Source organism: Pteronotus mesoamericanus, unplaced genomic scaffold (genome assembly GCF_021234165.1).
Source record: "Pteronotus mesoamericanus isolate MK-2021 breed Mesoamerican mustached bat unplaced genomic scaffold, CSHL_Meso_final scaffold_85, whole genome shotgun sequence".
NCBI lineage: Eukaryota > Metazoa > Chordata > Mammalia > Chiroptera > Mormoopidae > Pteronotus > Pteronotus mesoamericanus.
Genome location: NW_026555329.1, coordinates 46,158,793 through 46,182,939, shown reverse-complemented (window position 1 = coordinate 46,182,939; position 24,147 = coordinate 46,158,793). Strand labels below are relative to the sequence as shown.

The 24,147-nt window shown below is 37.4% G+C and overlaps 1 protein-coding gene and 1 pseudogene across 1 annotated transcript in view; one reads left to right on the top strand and one right to left on the bottom strand.

Annotated features, from left to right (window-relative positions):
* The window catches only part of GLI3 (GLI family zinc finger 3), a 290,930-nt gene that overhangs the window by 11,886 nt on the left and 254,897 nt on the right, over window positions 1-24,147 (top strand). Inside the window, exon 2 of the mRNA XM_054564330.1 lies at window positions 2,850-3,014. Within this exon, the coding sequence (XP_054420305.1) occupies window positions 2,891-3,014 (124 nt within the window). The 5' untranslated portion in view covers window positions 2,850-2,890. The remainder of the gene's footprint in view (window positions 1-2,849; window positions 3,015-24,147) is intronic.
* Window positions 21,157-21,537, bottom strand: LOC129063323 (60S ribosomal protein L27-like; annotated as a pseudogene).

Here is a 24,147-nt window from a genome sequence, read left to right as displayed (position 1 = left end):
GAGAGGTGGAGGATAGGAATTAGTATTCTCTACGACCATTAATTAGTGTGATTTCAGTCAGTGCCTGGGGCTTTACCTTTTCTCACATGAACCCCTCTCCGTGGTGATGAGTATTTGGAATGTTTATTGCTTTGTTAAAATGAAGTCTTTTCCTTGGGTAAAAACCAGCAACTCCAAAAACCAAGTTTGTCAAGGAACTTTTGTGAGTTGTCCCATCACTACTGTTAAGTAGCTCTATCTAATAAAGAAGAGGCTGGATGGAATTCTTACCAGGAATTCCATCTCTTCATGGGTTTTTCTGGCCCATTGGCTTGTTTCTGTTCGCAGTTTGAATTTAATAAACTCCATTCATATTCAGCCAATGAAACTGGGTGTTTTGAGGGAAACAAAAATAGTAAATGCCCTTTTATCCAAATTGGTTGAGAATGGAATGTTTTGATTAACTAAATATTCCTGTTAAAGTTTTTAGTTTTTATGTAATTTGCCAGTTTTCAAAGAAACACTGTAGGTATAAAAATTATGTAGTTAAAGCAATGGCATTTAAGATTCAAGACATTGCAGAATCTGAGTCATGGGTTCATCACTAGATTCTTTTATTTACTCAGTATACATTCTTAGGGGTATGAATAGCTGGGAAGATAGCTAAGGATTTGTTCTCATCGAGCTTACTGCCTGCAGGGAGGAGGGATTTTCAGCAAAGATTCCAGACCAAGAGTTCACCATTGTGATGGGTGTTGGGCTAGGCTCATGCAGGCTGTTGGAATTTAGTTGGGGTGCAGTTCGCTGATTAGTTTATGCAGTCAGCCAAGACTTAAATGGATACCTATTGCACTGAGTACATAGTAATGAACAAAATTATGTAGAGCAGTTGTCTTCAGGCTTTAGTGAGCCTCATAATCACTAGTGCTGGTTTCAGTGCAGGTTCCCTGGTGCCACCCTCCAAGTTACCAGCAGTTGGACCCCGCAATCTGAATGTTTCACAAGCACTGTGGCGGGGCAGATTCAGGTGGCTCCTGTACCATTCTGATGAATAGTTCTGTGGATGGGGATTAATCGATCTTACCGCATATTTTAAAGATGATTTTTAAATCAATTTTGGGTGAGTATTAAAAAATTAAAGAATCATTCTGAGGTTGTAATTTCTCCTTAAAGGGTTCTTTATCCTGATTCACTGAAATGTTTGGAGGGCCTGTGTTCCCTCTGAAATTAAGGGTGCACTTTTGTGTTTAGGGATATTTGGAGCTTCTCTAGGGAAAAGCTCCAAAGCTTTTAACATATTCTTAAAGAGGACTGTACTCCTTCCCCCCAAGGTTAAGTCCCACTGTTTGATTCTGTCATATGACAGATGAGAAAACAGGCACTGAACAATTCCATTCAGGTAACCAGAAACAAGGCCTCTCCCTGGCCTTGTGCAGAGGGCCAGCGCTGAGAAAAGACATTCTGAGCTCCTTCATACTGGCTTTTTGAGGGGTATTTCTAAATTTGGAGTGGATCTTACACTTGATATGTAAATTTAACTTTGTGTTTCTTCTTTGTTCTTTTTTATTCCAGAAAAGCTACTCTTAAATAGCTTTTATGTTTTTCAGTGAAAGACACTGGATAATGAAGGAAAAGAAACGGAAGTTAGTGGAAAAACTGGTACTACAGTTCCTCTGGGTCTTAAGCTTTTATAGTTACTTGAATTCCAGATTTCTTGTATAATAAAGAAAGAATTTGCTGTTCTCTTGCAAATCTGAGTTAAGGATAACTAAAAATACTTAATCTGATATTTTAACTCTTTTTGCTGGTTAAACAGGTGCTTATTTTATTTCACTAATTGTTGTTTTGATTGAACCCAGTGGCATTGTCTGCTAAATGTAGAAAAGAAGCAAGGTGATTCAGTTGAAGAAATGTGTACCATGAATGTTATAATCTAGACAGCTTGAAGAAAACATTCCATAGAGGGTACTTGTCATCTTTCCTTGTAGCCTTTACAGGTGTAAAGCATGACTGCAAAAAAACGAAAAGAACATGACACCAAATTGACAGAAAATTGATGAATGATGAGTGAGGGTGAATATCATCACATGAATGAAGCCAGTGGAAAGTAGACTAACTAAACTTGCCTTTAGCAGAGTTTTAGTATATTTTCAATGGTTCCAGTCTTTGCTGTTTGTAGTCTTTTGATTTTCTGTGGGATTTTGAGTGTTTTGTTCTAGTAACTTTGTTTAAAAAATAGAACTCAAATTGAAATGGTGATATATTTTAAGAAAGCTTAAAGAATATGGTTTCAATAAATTAGGATTAAGAAGAATATTGCAATTCAGATATTTCAGTGAGAGGAAGCTAAAATCACTGGCTTCTTCATCCAAATTATCCTCTGATTCAGAACTTTGAGTAGGGTTTGGATTTGAGAAATTGTTACATGCTCATTAAAACATCTAATTAATTAAAAACATTCTCCTGCTTGGAAAGTTGTCCTAATGCCCCTTTCTATAAAGTTGGCCACCTGAAGGGACATTTGTGGATGTGGCTTAAAAGAATATTGTGGCACTTGGGCTTCACACTATAAACACAGTTGTAAACTGAGATTTTTAGACCATTTAATAACAAATACTCAGTAAGAATTTGGGACAAGTCCCACATTATGGACGTTGTCCTCTGTTCCTCTTTTGCACATGCAGACAGAATTTGACTGGCTTGTTAAGAAAACTTTGAGGCATTTTTGCAAGACAACATGAAGGGAAGTCTTCCAGGTTTTGAATTTGCTAAAGCTGTAGGCACTTCCTCAGGTGACAGGCAAAGTGGCCTTTTCAGTAAAATTTTTTTCCAGTCTTAATTGAAGTTGATGGTGCTGTTGTGTTATTTAGGTGTTCCTGGTACCAGAGAGCTGAAGTAATGAGAAGACATCATGGAGGCCCAGTCCCACAGCTCCCCAACCACTGAGAAGAAAAAAGTCGAGAGTTCTGTAGTTAAATGCTCCACTCGAACAGATGTCAGTGAGAAAGCCGTGGCCTCCAGCACTACTTCCAATGGTGAGCAGCCTGGGGGATTACCAGCAGCCAAACCTGCAGTCATTTTTATGTTCTCTACATTCCTTGTGAATTAGGCATCTGCACCTGGACCAGTGTTTGTTTTATAACGGACTAAAAAAAGCAAACGGGGGTGAAGTGTGGGGTGGGGTACAAGCAGGGGAGTCCAACCTGCAGCCCCTGAACCACATGTGGCACAGGATGGCTATGAATGTGGCCCAAAACAAAATCATACATAAACATTACGAATTTTTTTTGTTTTCATTAGTGTTTGTGTATTTAATATGTGGCCCAAGACAACTCTTCTAGCGTGGCCCAGAGATGCCAAAAGTTTGGACATCCCTGCTGGATGGACAGGCTTTTGTAATCTCTATTTTGGCACTGAAATGACATGTTTTCTTCCCAATTTTATAATTTGATATGTAAATATAATAGGTTATTTATTATAGAAAGCTCATGTTTTGGCATTTTGGAAATCATCTTGATTAGTCTGGCAGGACTTCAGAATCCTTTCCATTATACATGGAAAGTCTATACTGTTCAAAAAATTTATTATTACAAAAATACAAAAGTTGCCTTGTCAAAATTAGTGACAGGATTTCCCTACCTCCAACTCTAAGTAGTCCACTTTAAAGGATTTTCGAAGTTGTTAATGGTTGAGCCTCAAGGTAAACATTAGTATCTGAGATACAGGTTTTGCTGTTGGCTTATAAAAATTTAATTTACTTAATTTGTGTTCAGATATCCTAGAGCCACTGTTTCTATATGCTATATTAATATTTTACGCAAAGTATTGAGAGGCATTTCAATTCAAGCATAGAGCATTGAAAATGAATTCCAGAGCCCTTCTGGAAAAAAACAGACTGCATAGGTCAGTGGTTCCTTCACTTTCTTTCCCTACTTTTCCACTGTGTAGGCCATTATTGCCATTGCAGTTTGTAGAGTTAATAGCCATCCTGGCCTCCCTGAATTGTACTCGTCTTTTCCAAATTCCCTGCCTGGGCTGTGCTTCCATTCCTGGACACTGGATATCTGGGCATGCAGATTTGCCTGAGCCAACCTGCTACCTTCCTCCCAGTGGACTTATATTTTATTTATTCCAAGAAAGATTTTACTAGGTTGATTTACAATTTTTTACATGCAATTGGAGAATCAGAATCTGCTTTGGAAGGTAACTGCAGCCCAGAACCATAGACTCTAAGGGCAAAAACGCAGTAAACAAGCTGCACCTTCCTGTTAATGACTGTGGCACTGCCTGAGCTGATATACTGAGGAGCCTACCCCTGCTTTCTGTGCCCATCCTTATCCATGGTGACTGTGTACTGCTCAGGTGCCCTCCTTCTCTTATGTTACCAGTGTGCGTTGACAGCTTGACTGGGTGAGAAGAGCTGCTGGTGTTAAACATGCTGGCTAATGAGTCCTGTTTTGAACTGATCCTTAGGGAGATATATTTATGTCTTTGTTAAAATAATGCACTTACTTTACATACATATGAAAATATACCCATATTTCTCACTTTATTTTTGGTGTTTCAAGTCAGAACTGGAGCTTATTTTAATTGAGCCAAATATTTGCGTTATTCTTTCAATGTGGTTACAGAAGGCATAACTTTTCCTTTTAAAAAAATCACGTGACCCTTACATGTTCCCCCCCCCCCGCCCCCTGGAATTTGTAACAGACAAATTCATTATTTCAGAAGTAGAATCAGTCCATGCTGTGTTGCTTATGTGGTAATTTTAATAGTAATTTTAAAGGAGTAAGCACTTTCTTTGTATTACGCTTTATGTGAAACATTAACTTTTGGTTGTCTCAATAGCTTGTGTGTGTATGTGTGAATATGTATGAGGGTATGGGGATGTACTTGAGAGAACGGGTGAGAATGAGTGTGTGTTGGTAGAAGATGATGCTGTGGTATGAACCACTGTCCTTTCTGTGAATTTCAGCATGGTAACAACAGTAGTTTGTTTTCGTGAAGGTTCTGCTGCTTCTGCCACTCCCATACCTACACCCACACCCACACACATGCTTAGGAGGTGCTTGGTGCTACTGCCACCTTGGTTTTCAGCCACTCTTTGACTGTGGGTTGCCCTTATGAACCCATTTAGGGTGACTAGGAACAGAGGTAACCTAACCAGCCTGTGGCAGCCAGGAAACCATTCAAGAGCATTAGCCAAAGAAGGAGCGGTCATGATTTACAAAGTTAGTCCTACAGTCTGAAAAAACTTAACCAAACTCTACTGGCTTCCTACCCTGATCAGCTTGTACCCTTGAAGCACTCATGCCCTCATAAATATGTGTAAAACCTGTCTGTTTTCAGGGCAAGCACCCATTAGTCAGGTTTGCAGGGCACATGCCTAAATGATAGCTGTCCTAGAAATCCTGGTAATTCTGGCCATTTATTCAGTGTTCCTGTTTCTTCTAAGGGAGTTACTACTTTTATATTGGGATAACATAAAGACCCAATTCAAATAAAAGAAAAATGGAAGTGTTGTGTTTAAACATGGATTGTATCTCTACTCAAAGATTCCAGGAAAACCAGCAAAGGAATTTAATGATGGGAAAAGTAAAAAAAAAAAAATACAAACCTCTTTCTTGGTGATTGCTTTAGGTAGGCAATGCTAATAGTTATAATAACCTTTTTGAGAGTCATCTGCTCGTTTCATCTAACTAGTTCATAGTCTCTTTACAGCTCCAGAATCATGGTCAGAGGGTGGGATGGCCCAGCCTTTTCCTTGTTTTGCAAGCTACTACCTGGTTGCATGCTTTTCTCTGCACTCAGAAGTGATCACACAGCTAGTATTTGAGCTTTGGTCCTGTGCTGCATTTGGATTTTAGAGCTCATGGATTGGGACTTTCAAAGGTTGGCACACTGTGTGTGTGCTGGCTGTCATTGCCATAGTCATTGGTCCATTCATCTGTTCTGTCTCTGTCTCCCTTTCTCTTTTTTTCTACAAACATTTCAGAAGTGTTTGGATACCAGTATTGAGGCTATTCACAAGAAGGAAACAAAAATAATTTGGATCCTATAGTGGGTAGTACTGGTTGCTACTGTTTCCGGGGGGTTCTTATCCTTCCTTTACAAAGATCTGAAATTCAAAAATTTGTAAATGAACAATGAGCTCAGACCAAGAACCAAACTAATGTAATATATCAATTTTCTCTCCTGCCCGCAATTTCATGATTAAAATAAAACAAACAAAAATGTTTCATTTTTGGTGCTGTTAGACTGACTTAATTGACTTTCCAGCCATTATGTGCTCCAATTTATATCCGATTGTGAGAGCTTTGTACCTAATTGTGGGCCTTCCAGCCAAACCATGCACATTCCACTGCATGTCCTTACAGATCTGTTTTCTTTCTTTTTTCAGCTGAGTATCTACTCCTAGAATAACATTCATATAGAGTTTTGTTTAAACACACACAACCAAAATATATGGTTCAAAAACTTCGAACAGCATTTTATGTAAGCATTTGCCTCTTAATGCTGAAATTTAAAATAACACAAATGAAAAATTGTGTTCTAAATCTCGTATGAGAAAAAAAAAAACCTAGTTGATTTTTGTATATAAAGCATTGAGTACTCTTACAGGAGCTACAATGTGTGATTTTTGTGCCATAGTTAGCTTTTAAGCTTTAGTATTATTTACTAAGAATAAATGACAAAAAAGAAGACATTTAGTTTTCTGAATGTGTTTTAACTATGATAGTGATTAAGTGACCATTTTTGGAATCTAAAATGATGTCTTTCACATATAAAGTATGCACTTAGATATTAAGTGTTACTGTTTACTTAAAAAACTGGTAATATGTTAATAGTATTAGTAAAATGCCTTAATAATCTTTTTGCTTCTGGTATAGATATCTAAGCTACATGTTATGTTTTGAAAATAATAAAAGTTTTTAGATCTAGATCTTCCAATGTTTTAAAACATTCTCACTATTCTATAAAATTTTCTTCTGTGACTTGTAAATACTGACTTTTCAAGTTGAAGTGTTTTGTCTCATCTTTGGCCTATGAATATATTTTTGGGGGAATAATATTTCTTTTTTTAATAAGAACTTATGTTTATTTAGAATCATTCAGAATGTCAACAAAACAGCTGCAACTTTTTTTTTTTTGCAATCACAGAGTGGTATTCAGTTAGTGGAACAATTATTTTGTATAAGTTGCATCAGAGACAACTGAAGATGAAAGAACTATCATTTCCAAATATTATTAATTTGTGTCGTGCACCAGCAAGAACCTGCTTTAAATTTTCATACCAATTTACAGCTCCCATTCTGCAGGCAAGGTTAGTGACTACTGAAAATACCACCAGGACAGGACTATGTGAAGACATACTTGGTAGTGTGTTAATTATACAGGAAAAGATGCTGTACAATTTAAAAATAAATCTTACAGAGTCTCACATTTCTTTAAAAGGAGTGCGTTGTATACTGTGAGCGTGGGTGGATATTAAATACTTTATAGACAAGAAAGAAAAACTTCACTAGAACCAACTTAGTCGTCGTTGTCGTCGTCATCATCATCATCATCTTCATCTTCCTTCTCCTCATCCTCTTCGTCTTCCTCATCTTCCCTCTTTTTTGGCTTTTCTCAGCCTTGGCAACTGCCTTTTTAACACATCAGGCTTTCCTTTAGCTCACTGTGCAGCAATATCTTTTCCATATTTCTTCTTTCATCAGACTGCTTGTCATCTGCAGCGATGTGATTGCGTATCTCTTCCAGCTTCTTTGCAGCACCACCAGTGGATAGCCCAGGATGCTCTCTTTTGATATTTGGTTGATAGAGCAAAACAAGAGAAAGGCCGAAGGAAGTCTCTTGGGCTCATTGGGATCCTTGAACTTCTTTTTTGTTTCCCCTTTAAAGGAGGGATGTAAGTTTTCATTTGTCTTTCATAAAGGGCCTTATCCACCTTTGCCATGTCTTCACATCTTCCTTTCCCTTCAGCAGACATGGTCTTCTAGCTCTCTGAGCACTTAGAAAACTCTGAGAAGTTGTCTGAAGCATCTGAGTGCTTCTTCTTGTGCTCCCCTGGGCAAGTTTGCACAAAGAAAGCATATGATGACATTTTGCCTTTTGGCTTATGATCTCCTTTGCCCATGTTTAATTATTTTTCCTCATTGAGTACAGAGTTACCCAGTGCCTGTCTGGCTTGCACTCGCCCAGGTGCTGTCTCTATGGAAAGCAGACCAACCTCTTCACTCTCTCTGCACTGTCTGATATTTCTTACTAACCTACCGCTCTGCTTTAAAAAAGAAAGAAACTAATAATAAATGCATGTAGGCTGTGGTCTTGGGATCTTTTATCTGGTCTGATAGTTATTGAGAACATATCTCAAAGTGATAGGCAGCTGAAATGATTATGCTAATGGTGATGCAATATGAAACCAAAGTCGATAGATTAATAATGGAGGGGAAGTTCCTTGTTCCCTTTGATTTCTTTCGAAAAAGAAGGGCTTGGTTCTCCTCTGCTTAAAGCCTTTTTTTTTTCTTTTTTTTTTTTCTTTTTTGGTTTTTAAGGAGAAATGGTATGGATGGTCTGCAAAAACATAAGGAGATATGTTATTTTTCCCATTGAACTTTTGGTTACTTCTTGGCCTTGTGATTTGCTTTTAAACTGTCCAAAACATCGGTATTAATTGTGATTTCTGTTAGTCTCCAGGCTGGGAATAAGATAGCTCAATTTTGTGTAGTTTCCACCATATAGACAGTAGGTTGTGAGTTTTCAGTTACTTGTCCCTTTAGATGTTCAACCCCTATTTTCATGGCCACCTGCTGTTCCTTGACACATGACAGTTGGATAGAAAGGATTGACAGATAAAATAGATTTCACATTGTAGGGTGTTGGTTAGGAGCACTCACTGGCTTTGGTATCTGAAAGCTTAGGCTGAGTTCTGGCAACACCAAGGGCTAGCTGCATGAGCATGGGAAATTAACTTCTCATAGTCTCAGTTTCTTCATCTGCTTACCAAGATAATAGCTCCACCCACTTTATATATGTTCAGGAGGATTAAGTGAGACAATGCCTGCACCATTCTAAAAGCATCTGACATAGTAGGAGCTTATCAAATGTCAGCCATTGTTAGGGAAAAATCCGGTGGATAACTTAAACGCTGTGAATCCAAACAGAAGGATCATGGGTATTTTTTTTGAAGTACACTTAAGTTTTGAAATTAAGGGAAAAATGTTTGGCAGAACTAATTTTGAATTTGCTGAACTCTGAAAAATAGTTCAGAATGTTTCACAAATCCCAAATGTGACTAAATTTACACACCTTAAGGAAAGAACGAATCAGTTTTTCTGCCTTCCTTGTGAATGCTTTCTTAAGCCAGAAAATAGGAAAGATAATTTTAAGAGAGTTTATTTTGATTTTTTTAACTTTGAAAACTACTGTTGATTGTATGTTTTTGCATTAGAAACAGCATATTCTTGTCCTTTTTCTTGTTATTTTTTTGGAGTAAACAATTTACTTCCAGGTCAGTCATACTCATTAATAGGGTGGTTGTGCGATCTTACAATTAGATTTTATTCTTTTAAAAAGATTTTTACATTTTCAAACCAATTTACTAATAACCTGATTCTCCTAAGAACCCTGGCTCTCTTGAGCTCCTAACTCATGTGTCCCTGAACCCTGAAAACCTCTGTATTTTTATTTTGGCTGCGTATATCACCTTTCCTGCAGTCACCCAAGCTTGAAACCGCACAGTCACCTTTGACCCCTTCCTCTCATGCTTCCCATGTACAAAACAGTTTTGAGGTCCTGGTAGATTTTCTTCTGTAATTACTCACCCATGTGTCCCTTTAGGCTAGCTACTGCACTGTGCTATTTAAAACCTTACCACCTCATGCCTGGACAATTAAAGCAATCTTCTATCCCAGTGATTTTCAACCTTTTTCATCTCTTGGCACACATAAACTAATTACCAAAATTCTGCAGCACACCAAAAAATACATTTTTCTGCTGATCTGACAAAAAAGTATATTTTTTGCCATAGGTATAATTTTGATTCATTCACACCAGGTGGCTATTTTTGTGTTATCGTCATTTTTAAAAACTTGACAATCTAAGGGAAGTGCTCCCGAGTAAATAGTCAGGAATTGTATGTTTTAAAAATTCTTGTGGCACACAGTTGAAGATCGCTGTTCTGTCCAATCACCTTGCCTTTGGTCTCTGCTGTTTTCTTTCATGGGACATGCTCCTGCCACATTAATCTTTTTACTCTTGCTTTTTCCACATCCCTCCTCTAGAACCTTCTGTGATTCCCAGCTACTTCTAAAATCAGACCCCAGTCGAACTTTCCAATTTGATATGCAACCTATTATATTGTATCATCTGTAACCTATGCTTTTTGCTAATTTGAGGGGCTCTTTACTTTTGTTCATATTGTTCCTGCATAGAACAAGTGTTTTTCCTAACACCAGTGTGTGTTTAAACTTTTTGCAAGTGTAACTATGTCTGTCCCCAATCTCTTCCTCTGGGTATAATTTTGTGTCCTTTTTGGAATTACCGAGTAACAGTAGAACTTTTTTGTATTTTATTTTTTATTCTATTTTAATAGACGATATTTTAGAGAGGTTTTAGGTTTATAGAAAAAAAATGAGCAAAAAGTACAATGTTCCTCTATACCCCCCAACCCACCCCCACACAATTTTCTCTATTATGAATGTTTTGCATTAGTCTGGTACATTTTTATAATTGATGAACTGATGTTGATATACTGTTATTAACTTAAGTTCATAGTTTCCATTAGGTTTCACTCCTTGTGTTGTGCATTCTGTGAGTTTGACACATACTTTATGTCATGTGGCTACCATTAAATTATCATACAGAATAGTTTTCACTGCCTTAAAAATTCCCTGTGCTTCATTTATTCATCCCTCTCTTCATCATAACACTTAATTTTTATATTTAAGTTAGAAGTTTTTGAGAGTAGTACCTGGATTTGTCTTTTCGTCAGGCCATCCCCCACCTTCCATTCAGTGTTTGGTGTTGGGAGGGCCTCAGTAGATATTGCATAAGCCTGCACAGTACACAGGCCTGCTAGAACTTTACTTGACTCAGTGGGGGTAAGGGGCATGTGTAATGTTGAATGTAAAGCAAATGGTGAATGTAAAGCAAAGCAGTAATGTTGATGTCAAGGTTTGAACCTACTCCTACCACTTAATTGCTGTGTGTATTGGGTTAATTACTTAACATTTCTGAGGCTGGGGCAGTGAATACTCAAACATGTTAGCTCTTATTAGTAATAGCAATAGCTTCTACTGGATATAATTTGGCAGGGTTTAATTCATTGATATCTTTCATCTCACTCCTTTTAGTACACGATCATTTGTTAATAATCTGTAAGTGGTTAAGCTATACAATTTGAGAGAATATTGAGGTTGGCTAATAGACAGTTACTAAAATGTAGTGGTCATCAGGATGTAACGTAACAGGCAAGCCAATACTAGAAGCTGGGATTAGGAAATAGCACCTCAGCACTGGCTGGGTAGCTCACTTGGTTAGAGCATCGTCAAGTTGGCCAATATACCAAGGTTGCCAGTTTAATCCCCAGTCAGGGCACATATAAGAAACAACCAATGAATGTGTGTGTGTGTGTGTGTGTGTGTGTGTGTGTGTGTATAGAACAACAAATCGATGTTTCTTTCTCTCCCTTCCTCTCTCTCTCTAAAAATCAATTAAAAAGGAAAAAAAAAGAAGCATTACTTCAAACCCCTTATCCTGAAATTGGTACCAGTTTGTATTGATGATTCAGTTGCATTTAGGGTGCACTTCTTACTCATTGAAGTTTCTGGATAAAATCAGTAATTCTGTGCTAATGAGCTTCCCTGAGGGCTTCTTTCTTGTATATAGCTATAGTGTTTCTCCTCTAAATAAGAACACTTCTTGGGTGCTCATGTAAGTCAGGAATACACATCAACCCCATCTTGCCAGTTTCCCAAACTTGGAAGTAAAAAGAAGCCACAGCATGATGTGTTCTGCTTGTGGAAAGTTTCTGGGTTGCTCTTGATTACTTGTGATCATGTGATGTGGGTATTTCATATTTCCAGAAACAAACTAGTCAGAATCAGAAATAGCAACTGAAGAGTGGAAGCTCGGGGGCAAAAGGATGCTTGTGGGAGGATAGTCTCCCTCTGGGGAGGTAGCTCTGTGGCCTTCCATCCTTGTACCACTTTGAGCCCCAAGGTGGCAGGGGGAGGGGGAGAGAACTTGCTTTTGCGGGAAGATCACAGCCTGGACTGTTAGAGGATGCACAGCTGAGCACTAGGAAACATTGAGGGTCTCAGGCAGAGAAGAAGGCGGTGATTGATGAAGAAAGCAAAACCTCACCTTGTTTACATGGAAATCTTTCCAAATATATCAGTTGTAATTTTTACTTAAAAAAATTACAAACAACTTAATTTACTCTTTTTGGTATATACTTCTATGAGTTTTGACAAATCCATGAAATCGTGTAACCACCACCACAATCAAAGAGTATAGCACCATCAACCCCAGAATTTCAACAACTGCTTATTTTTTAAACTCAGTATTGTAATAAGTAGAGTATGAATCATTAGTAATATTAGGAAGCCTTAGAACTGCAATTAGTATCTGACTGTATTTGACTTTATTTCGTGTTTTTTTTTTAAATTCACGATTTTTTAGTCCTATTAGCAGAATTACTATTACTTCTTTTATTTAAATAGTTCCATTGCATTGTAGTAGAACTAAAATGTACCTGAATGCTGCACATAAATATATAACCTAGTGTCTGTGCCAGACTGAGTCTTTTTTGTGTCCAATCAATGTATTGTTTCCTTTAGTCCAATTTAAAGTGCCATTTTATTCTTAAAACTACAAGAAAGTGATATTAATGAGGGCTTTTTTGTTGCTGTTGTTTTGCTACTATGAATTAACTGCACAAGATGGTTAGAATCAGAACATTTAATGCAGCTCTAACCTCGAAGAAAAATATTAAGGCTTTAAATCTTTCTCCCTCCCTCCCTCCTTCCCTCTCTCTCCCTCCTTCCTATCCTTCCTTTCTTTCCTTCTCTCTTTCTCTCTCAGTTTTTCCCTAACCTCCCTTCCTCCCTCCCTTCCTTTTTTTGTAATACTATTCTTTTCTCCTTTATTTTTATAGATAGGACTTCATCTCAGGTAAGGGACATTTTTATATAAAAGTTATTCCTAGTCTGACTTTAGCTGCTGTTTTAGGCTGCTGTGTTTTCCTTTCTCACCTTCCTCCCCCCCCCCGCCCCCCCCCTTTTTTTTGACTCCTCTCTTCTTGGTCTCTTTTTTTCTCCCCCCTCCCTTTAGTGCTAGAAAGTTGAGTTCCATCCCAATTATTAAATCTTAGGAGACCATTCCCACATGGTTCCGTAAATGGTAGCTTCATCCCATGTTCTTTCATCTCTTCCCGTGCTCTCTGGCTTGACAGTTGAAAAGGTCTGACTGTGCCACACAATGGTTTGATTGGTTTCTCTGGGGGAGACTTTCCCTGCCTCATCATTCGCCAGGCAGGTGGACCAGAAAGTCTCTTGATTCTTTTGTTGCCTCTCAAAGTCCGAGGTCTTTGACTGAATAAATCCGTCGTCATGGGATAATTTGCTAAAAAGGAGCCTGAAAGATGTGAGAGAAAAGCCTCACGACTTGGGTGCTGCATTAATGAAATAACCGGGCCTTAGAGTTTGCAATTGAAAAATCACCAGGAATGCAATGGGTGGAGACAAGCTTCTTTTATTTCTCATAATAAACTTTTAGTTCTATCATTTAAAGCATGCATGTCCCTTTGCTCACCGGCTGGCCCGAGTGTGTTTGCATTTGTATCCATGTTTAAGGGGACAGTCCTGTCCAGCTGAAAGCTGTATGGGCACTGTGTCTAGTTAGTCATTAGATTATTACTAGTGGATGGAAAGAATTCCATATGACAGGACTAAGGTTGAGTTAACACAGGACGAAAAGTAATTTACAGATAGGCTGTCCCCAGCCATCTTTGTAGCCCCTGATAAGGTTTCATTTCAGAATGGATAGGCGACATTTCCACTTACGGACCCATTCTGCGACACCTGTGATAACAGCTTCTGGATCCTAATTGAAATTGGTTTCAAAATGGATTTTCACTTTTCTCTGTCTGTGGAAAATATTGAATGGACTCAGAGCTGCCACAGAGAACCCTGGACCTTGGAAAATGGAGCAGGAAGCTAGGATCATCTTTCATAACAGTGCCGATGATATGACAGTTTTGTTATCTGTCTTATTAATGAAATCATTGATCACCTGATGAGGAAGATAATAAACTAAGTTTCACCAGTGTTCACAAAGCGCATTTAGATTCATATTACAAATAAGGAGGGGAAAACCCCAAATACCAATGGAACTAAAGTAATAAAGGTCAATTAAAACTTCATTCCCAAAGTGACCACTTCAGATCAGAACATTCTGAGTGATTGCTAAGTGTTTTAAAATGATCAAAGCCAACATTATATTCAAAGACTATCTTTTTTGACCATGTAGCATTTTTAGTAAAAACTCATTAAGTGAATCAGAAATAGAAGGGGTAGTTCTGAACTGTGTAAGTGCTTTGTAATGGGGAGAATAGGAAAAAAAATACGCACAGATCCTCTCCTTCCCGCCATAGTGAAGGGATCTGGGGCTTGCGCTGGTAGGTATAGTGGGTAAGGAAGACCAAACTGAAAGAAAAGTAGCATATTTTCTATTTCTCTCTTAATGTTCTCTGGGAATCCTAGTAAGACCAGATTGAGTTTGGATTTAACACGGTGGCTCTATTGTTTGTTGTTGGCTTCTCTGGAATGCTCTCTCTGTTCCCCTCCAAGGAGGAAAAGCAATGCTGATGACTTCTCATGTTTCATGGTGAATTGTATTCCTAAGGTGTTTCTCCTTTCTCAGTGCCAGCAAGGATCAATCCAGTCCCATCTAAGCTTTAAAGAGGAGCTGTGATCAAAGGTTCTAATGTCATCACTGATCTCTGGTGATTGATTAGGAACAGAAGTTCTGGAGAATTCTGCCTTTTCTTATAATTTCAAATTCATTAGTGTCTACCATTAGGGCAATTAGCTCTTAATCCACAAAATTACAAAAATGAATGATATGGAATTGTACTTTCCTTCTGGATCTGTGTCTATTTTTAAGTTTATTGGAACCATGCCTGCATTTTATAAGCAGCCTTTCCCTTTGAGTATACTGCAAAGAAATAGAATTCTCTATATAAACTGGGTTAAGTACTTAGGAATTCTACATAGACATTGGGACAGTATTCAGCAAGTGAGAACATTTACATTGTTTCCAAAGCAGTTTAATCATATATCGGCAATTATGCATTAGGTAGTTATTAAATATATTTAAATGTCATATTACCTTGGAAATTTAGGATTTTAGGATTTTAAAAATCCTAAATTATTTTACAGCAGGACAATTTCTATTGAAATTCTATTTAAAAATTCTAAATCATCTTAAAATTTAGAAATCCTAAAAATGCTATAATTATTTTTATGGAACTATTTAACATTTTCCCTTTGCCATTCAAAAATAAAAGCAAATGTATTTTTTAACAAGAGTTTACAAATTATACCGCTGGAGAAGATGCACCTTGGAAGGGAATAATAAAAAGCAAGATAGAGCAAGAGGTCTCTTTCTGGAAGTCCTCTTGACTGTAGGGATTGATTGCAAAAGCATTGGGAAAAAAATCAGTTTTGGAAGGCACTGTATCCCAAGAAAGAAAACTTGAATAAGAAATGGAGAATGTAAATTATTATTACAGTTACTGTTACCTTTTATGGTTTGCTGATGGTTGTCGAAGATTATTGCTTAATGCTTGCTTATAGCTAATTCCTTTCACAAAAAAACATCATTTTGAGAACTGCCCTCTAAACAGGAATGATAAATATGTTTATAGTCTTCAGTAAGCATCCAAAGGGATGAGATCATGCAAATAAACATTTACAAGAAGATGGTGAGGCAATTAAGAATACTCAGCTTTAATGGATGTCAAAGATTCCTCTTTCACAGAATATTTTTGTTCCATTGTCAGTGATAAGAAAAATAATCCCAGACCCTTGCCTACAACTAAAATAGAACTTCCAGAAAGAATACAACAATGTCATTGGTTGAAATAGTGGAGCTTTTAGCAAGGAAAACATTTTCTAATATTTAATTGAGGATTTCTTCCAAGCATTTAAAAACTAACACACAGTGACCCATTTCATATTAAGTTAAAGTCAAATCTCTCTTTAAAAAAATAGTTCTAGGCTTATTTTCAAATGCTGGCAAGTTTCAGAGCAGTAGAAAAGTTCCCCTCCTATAAATGTTGACAGCAGTTCCGGTGGAGGCTAACAGTGTTTTATAAATAGAGTTTACTTAGCAGAAACCATATGTATGCCTAGTGAAATAACCTCAGATTTATTTATGTTTTGATTTATAGGAAACATGTGCCCCTTGACAAAGCCTTTGGGCTCTTTTCCACAATTAAAAGGAATCATATTTGAAAAAAATAGCTACCATCTTAATGGGAAACTTTTTCACATAAATTCAAAGCATTTTCTTTGATCAGTTTCACACAAATTGAGAATGTTTTCATCCACAAGTTTGACCCCCAAAACTGGGTGAATTGAAAAAAAAGTGATGCTTATAAATATATTCTCTAAACACATAGCACATATATTGGTTGAGAATTGGGGAATTCAAGGATTAAAAAGACTGGATACTGTTAAAGAGGCAGTGTGCATTTTTGCAGCAGGACAATTTCTATTGTTGCTTGTGGCTAGTGTTGGTGTAGCATGAGGTAGTAATCCTTTTTTAATTTTTTATTTTTTTTATACTGAAGGGAAACATGACCAATATTTACCTATTGCTAGACTTTGATTTGGCTATCTGAAAAGGATCTACATCTTGATTCGCTTTACAACAACAACAGATGCTAAGGAAAGGGAGAGAAGAAGGTCATTTGCAAATCTCTTCCCCCTTCTTTTTGTTTTTTGGAAGAAAAGTTTAGTTAAAAATGACTGCCTTTTGTTTATTACTCTTTCAAAAAGTTTAAAGTTGGGAGTAAGTTGTTGAAAAGAAAAATCCATTCTTACTTTAAGAAGTGGTTTTGTTAACTGAGACCAGGGTCCAAAATACTGTTTTTTTCACTATTCTAGACTATATAAATGGTCTTCACACTACTAGAGGTAAATTTGGGGCAGGGAGAAAGTCACTGTTTAAATACAGAAACTTCCTAATATACTGGCAAACTAGTGATACAGGTACAAATCTTACATATGAGTGCTTGTAATAATTTTGTACCTTGTTTTAATATTTAGGGGAGAGTGTTTTTCATTTTTAAATTCAAGTAAGAGATATGTGTTTAAAAAAAAGTTAAATTTTTGTACACAATTTTTCTCATAAAGATGATGTTAGTTTCCAAGCCTTAGGAAGGTCTAGCTCCTGCCTCTGTGAGATCAGGAACAAGTACCATTTGAAAAATTTTTTTTTTCAATTACAGTTGACATTCAGTATTCTATTAGTTTCATGTATTCCTCATAGTGCTTAGACATTTATATAACTTACAAAGTGATCCCCTCTATAGGTCTAGTACTAATTTTGCATTATATATGGTTATTACAGTGTTACTGACTATTCTCCATGCTGTATTTTACACCCCCAATACTGTTTTGTCACTGCCAATTTGTACTTCCTAATTCTTTCACCTTTTTTCACCCAAATTCTCCCTCAGTTGCCCCTCCCTTCTAGAAACTGTCAGTTTAGGAACAAGTACCATTGAGCATGGTGGCAGCTACCTGAAGCCCAACATGGCAACTAAGAGGAATGAAACATCTTATGTATCAAGGGGGTTTAATTAGCAATCCAGGAACCCCCAAGGTTTAGAAAATGGACCAACCCCTGGAAATTATTTTATGCAATACTTTATAGACATATGCCTATCACCTCATTGTTCAGGTTCTTTTTTCTTCTTTAAGTTTTTTCCCTGTGCTTTTCTCTTTTTAAATTTGATTTTAGAGAGGGGGAGAAAGAGAGAGGAAAAGAGATGGAAGAGAAAGAAAGATCAGTTTGTTCCATTTATTTATACATTCATTGGTTGCTTCTTGTATGTGCCCTGAGTGGGGATCAAACCTGCAATCTGCGCATACTGGGATGACACTAACTGAGCTACCAGGCCAGGGCTGTTCAGGTTCTTAGAGTCATGATTTAGTATTTGCCAGAGCTATTGGTCTTTATGTAGGTTTTGGAGCTCTAACTTTCTTCAAGAAAATATTGATTGAATGATTAGGATTGCTCTTTGAAGTAATGATTATTCATGAGAAGAGGGATCATGAAACTGAATCTTTCTCATTTAAAATGTGATGTGGTAACCACAGATGTTACCCAGTTTACTTTATAGAGAGAGGCTGCACATTAAGGATTCCAGAGATTCTACTTGCATATCACTTGAGTTGATTTAAAGAGCTCTTCTCCTCAAAAACTCAGTTTCTATGACATTCACTTTAAGTTCCCTATGAATTCAGAAGAACATAAAATGACAGGAAAGATGTCAGGTACATAAGATGAGCTTGAAAGATTAAGTTAATATAATCTTAGTTTAGAAAGGGAAATCTACAATTCTCTTTAATCTATATAAATCACATGTACATGTCTATCTTGGGTTAAAGGCCACTAAAGATTTTGTTTAGGTCAAATGTGGTTTTACATTGTAAAGTCAAAAGCATCACAGATATTTTGAAATGCAGTCAATAGCTATCCATTTCAGGTGGAAATGCAGGAAGATTTTTTTTGCCTAATTTTGACTGAATTGCTATTAATTATGAGTAGTTGCCATGAAAACAGTAGATCCATTGAAATCTGAGATGTGTGTGTCCTTGATTTAGACCGGATATCACCTGTTACTGACCTGACTTCCTGCACTTATCTTCTGGGAGTACATGGGCATAGTCTGTGATTGGAACTACTAGGGCCATTTTGACATTTGTGTGACTAACTCTTCCCAGTCCATGGCCCTCTTTTCAATTAAAAACCCTCATAGAATGCTCTTCATTGTTTTCTGTTTGGCATCTGGTTTGATGCAGTTATATTTCATCACAGCTTCACTGAGAGCTTTGCAAATTTCTTTGATGCTAATTTAGTTGCTTTAAACTCTTTGGAGTGGAAAAAAGAAACAAAACCAAGAGTACAATAAACTTTGATTACCAGGCTCCTAAACACTGAACCTCTCAAATAACCCATATTTGTCATTATTTTTTGAGAATGGAATTTATAGGCGGAACCTTGTTAGAGTTGCTACTCAGATACAAAGGAAAGGGTACAGAGCCAGGGGCCAGAAGACTCAGAAAATGCTGCACTTCCCAGGACACCTTGAAGAAGCTGTGCCTTCTAAGGAAGATGAGGTGGTTCATTATACAGAAATTTTTTAAATAATGCAATTTAGAAAGCGTTTCAGTGGAACTGGAACCTAAAGGAACACAAGGAATGAAGGGTACCTCTAACTCACCCAACAGCTAGGCAGTCTGCTCTCCATAGACTGAAACCTTAGAACTACCTATATTGTCTCATCTGTACTCTCTCTTAAGCTTTTGTTTTGTTTATTTTTTAAGGGAATACATGCTCATTGGGAAATTCAGAAATGCATAGAGAAAAATGTGAACATGTCCTAGAATCTTACTACCCAGCAATAAGCTTTGTTAACATTTTGGTATGTTTTCAGTTTTTTTTCTTTCTTCATTTTTCTACTTTTTCCCTGCCTTCCTCCCTCCCTCCCTCCCTCTCTCTCTCCCTCATATGTTAATTATATTTCAAAAGAGAGAGAGAGAGAGACAGACAGACAGACAAGACAACTAAATGCAATATGGCATCTTGGATGGGATTTACCTTTTACCACTTGATGTGGAATCTACTTGATTTCTTTTTTGCCTCCCCTGTCTAGCACTGCATTGTTCAGTGCAGTAGCCATTGGCAACATGTGGCTGTTAGAACCCTTGAAATGTAGCCAGTCCAACTTCAGACATGCCTTCATGTCCGTGACAGTGGCAGGACAGAGAATGTGGGGCACACAGCATTTGCTCCACAAGGGGTGTGGCTCTTCAACTACTGTCTTCGGTGAACAGAGACCCTAGCTGGTACCTGCCTCAGCCATCATAAGCCATCTGCTTCTCAGTTGAGCCCTTTGCAGGGACTGGAAGTCTGCTCTCTTTTCCTTTTTATGGTATGTACTACATGTTCACGTAACCATATGCTGGGACATTTTCCATATCATGTGCTACTCTTCTCCAACTTTAATGGTGATGTAATCTATTCAGCCAGTCCCCTGTCATTTGACATTTATGTTTTTCCCCCCAAATTGTAAATAAGGATGTGATGAAAATCCAAAAAAACCCAAAACCACTTTGTGTCTTGAAGTAATATTATCAAATTGGCTCTAAAAAATGTAGCAACTTATGTAGCCATCCAACATTCACAAGTGCTCATTTTCAGAGACTTGTCAATGTTAGTGTGAAATATTTTAAAATATGATAGGTGAAAACCTCCTAATTTTTTGAAATTTTAATAGAAATATAATACACAGGTAGAAAAGTGTACTTGGCAAATATGATCAACTTGATGAATTTTCCTAAAGTGAACACAACATGTGAACATGCTGATTAAGAAGAAAGCACTACCAGCCCCTAGAAAGGCCCTCTCATGTTACTCCTTGTCTTCCATGGTCTTGGCCCATTTATTTTAGTACTAATGGGCATTTGGGTGGTTTTCAGTATTTGGCTGTTAGGAACATTGGCTCTTAGGTACCTGTCTTTTGGTGGACCTGTGTACACAGTTCTTTGGGTACATACTGAAGAATAAAATGACTGCATCATAGTGGGTGCATATACTTAGCTTTCGCTGATACTTAATAGTTTTCCCAGGTGGTTGTAGAGAATTGTTCCTCATTCTTGCCAACACTAGGTCTTCTCTGTATTTTTTATTTTAGCCCTTCTGTTGGCTGTGTAATTGTATTTAATTCTGGTTTTAATTTGTCCCTGATGACTAGGGGAGTTAATTATATTTTTTTAGATGTTTGTTGATTATTTGGACATACTTCTTTGTGAGGTGTGGATTTCTGTTGAAATCTTTATTTTTTTAAATATTTTTTTTATTTTTAATGACAAAAAAGATCTAAAATAACAACTTCTGAAAGAACCATTTGTTTTTGCTGATCTTCTACCTCTTTTTGAACTCAAATTTGGCCTCCCTTTGGGCCTTATGTTTCAGAGCAGGATCTCTGAAGGCATCATTCTTAATGACAGTTTTGTGCAAGGGGATATCCACAGACTACCTTGTTGGCATGAGGTCATGGTAGTTACAAACTTTCACAAAAGACTTGATCTTTGACCTCTTGGCAATTTTCTTCTTGCAGAGATAGGAGTCACTTCTAGGCACCAGATCATGGCTGTAAGGGTGGTTTGAGGTGCTGCCATTATCAGTGTTCTTCACGATGACTGCGTTGTGATCGGTTAGGACCAGTACCACCTTCCAAGGGTTCACACACTTGCCCATTTTAACAGCAGTCAGTCCAGCCTACAGCAGAAAGGAACTGCACTTCCTCTAGCATTTCACCCAGGGAGAAGGTGATCCTGAAGTTTCCTTTTTAAAGTGTGTGGTTCTTTGGAGATAAATGATTGTATATTAGTTGTTTTGTCACTGATTTGAAATGATACCTGTGATATTGTGATTTATGAGATATATGTATTTGGTCATTTGGATGACCAAAATGTTTTTCTCATATATATTTGGTCTTCCTTCATAGTTTCTCACTGACAGCTCCCCAAACCCTTGGAATTTCCTAAGTGTTGAGTGATAAAGGTCTTTTGTTATATTACTAAGGTGACTTTTGGAAGGCACCTAAGGATGGGAGCTAGTTGCTAGTGGAGCTGACCATTTAATTAAAGGGTTAGAACTTTCAGTTCCACCTCAGACTGGAGGAGGGGGGTGGGGTGAGATGGGAAGGAGGGGTGGCTGGAAGTTGAATGAATCCCCAGTGGCCAATGATTTGATCAGTCATGCCTCTACAATGAAGTCTCCTTATAATCCAAAAGGACAGGGTTCAGAGAGCTTCCTGTTTGGTGAACATGTGGAGATGTGGTGAGAGTAGTCACCTGGAGAGGGCATGGAAGCTCTGTACCCTTTACCCATATCTTATCCCATGCATCTCTTCCATTTGACTTCCTCAGTTGCAGTAAGTAAAATGTTTCTCTAACTTCTATGAGCCACCCTAGCAAATTAGTTGATCCCAAGGATGGGAATTTTGGGAACCTCTAGTATAGGTAAAAGCCTGGACTTGCCATTGGTGTCTGAATCCTTAACCTGTGGAACCTGATGCTATCTCTGGGTAGATAGTGTCAGGATGATATTAAATTCTCATGTACCCTGCTAACTTACAGATAATTATGTGTGGGATCCTTGCCCCTCCCTCCCACATCAGAACACCTAAAAAAATACCTATATCTAACACTTCCCTGCCATAATATATTTTCTAGCTTCTTTTTCTGAACCATTTTATTCTATTGCCCTGTCTGTTCTTTAGCCAGTACCATCTTATATCAGATGTTTTAACATACACATCTTATCTGATGGTGCACATTATCATTTATTATTTTTTTCTTTTTAAATACTTCTTGGCTCTTTTTCAGTTTCTGTCTTTTAGATGAACTTTAGGAACATCTTCCTGGAATTCTGTTGTTTATGAATTCATACACATGTAGTAAAAATATAAAAACATGGGTGGATGCAATTGCTTTCAGCAGTGGTGGTTACCTCTGGGAGAGAATAAAAAAGGAATAAGATACAGGAGGGTTCAAATATACCCAAATCACCCCTTTAAAAGAGAAATATGGCAAAATTTAATGTGTTAAATCTGGGCGGTGGTTATCTTAATGTCATTTACATTATTCTCTGAAATATGTCATGATTAAAAGATGCCCCTTTGGAATTTCACTTGAAATTATATTCAGCCAGCTTATCCAGGCTGTATTTTAATTACATTGGCTGTAACAAACAGTCTCAATTGTTTTCTGCCACATTCTTGCAAGGTTACTCTCTTCCCAGGCATTCATCAAAGCATACACTAATGCACACTCACTTCAGCGTCCTGCATTCATCTTCAGTTTTTTTTTCCCCCTTTAACTCTGTCACTTATAAGAAACTATGTAGGAAATAACAGTTGGAAAGATCTAACAGGTGTTTGCTTACTTTTACCTTTCATACATTAACATGTTCTGGAAGCAATTTAGTTTCACTTTTGTCTCATCTGTCTTGAATTGAAAGTTTCAGGTACATCGATAAGTACTTGGGTTAATGTAAATACCACTTGTATTTTCTCTGGAAAAATACTCTGCTCTGGTTTCTCTGCATCAGGCTGCATTTTTATCAGGCTGCAGTTTTATCAAGTTCCGGCAGCTGCCCTCTGTATTCGTGGTGACTTTTTCTACTGAAATAATCAAAATGCAAGGGTCAGGAATTAGGAGTTATTTAAGGCTCTTTGTTATTTGTTCCTTTATTTATTGTTGTTATTGGGAGACCACCGATGACAACAGAAGTGGTCAAAGGAATACTGACACTCTTATTTTTGATCTCAAGTTACCTTAACTTGGGGTAACATTAGTTGACTTGGGAGTACTGGATTTAACTTGATTCTCTGGTCTTGGCCAAATCAAAGGGAGATGTCTGAGAAGGATACTGTGTTGGTTCTGTGTGTGACATGTTGCAGTAATTCATGTGTATAAAGCAGAACTTATAAAGAGAAAAGAATCACAAACATCTTTAAGAATCCCTAGTAGCAGAATATACATCTCTTTGAAGATAGAAGTGTTGCTATCAAAGGTCTAATTCCATTAGTTTTTTAAGCTTCAACTTCACGCACTTGAAATTATGCCCACAACCTGCTGCCTAAAGCCTTTGGAAATAATTGAGAGACATTTGTTTGTTTTCCCAATTTCAGATCATGCAGTATTTTGCTGGCCTTTTGTCTGGGGAGATACACATTCACCAGAGCAATGCCAGTAAGTACAGAACATTTGCCAGCCCACAGAGAAATTCGAACATCCTTCTTTTCCCACAGGAGTGTCTCAGGGAAATTGTACATACAATAGAACTTTTCATGTCTAGACC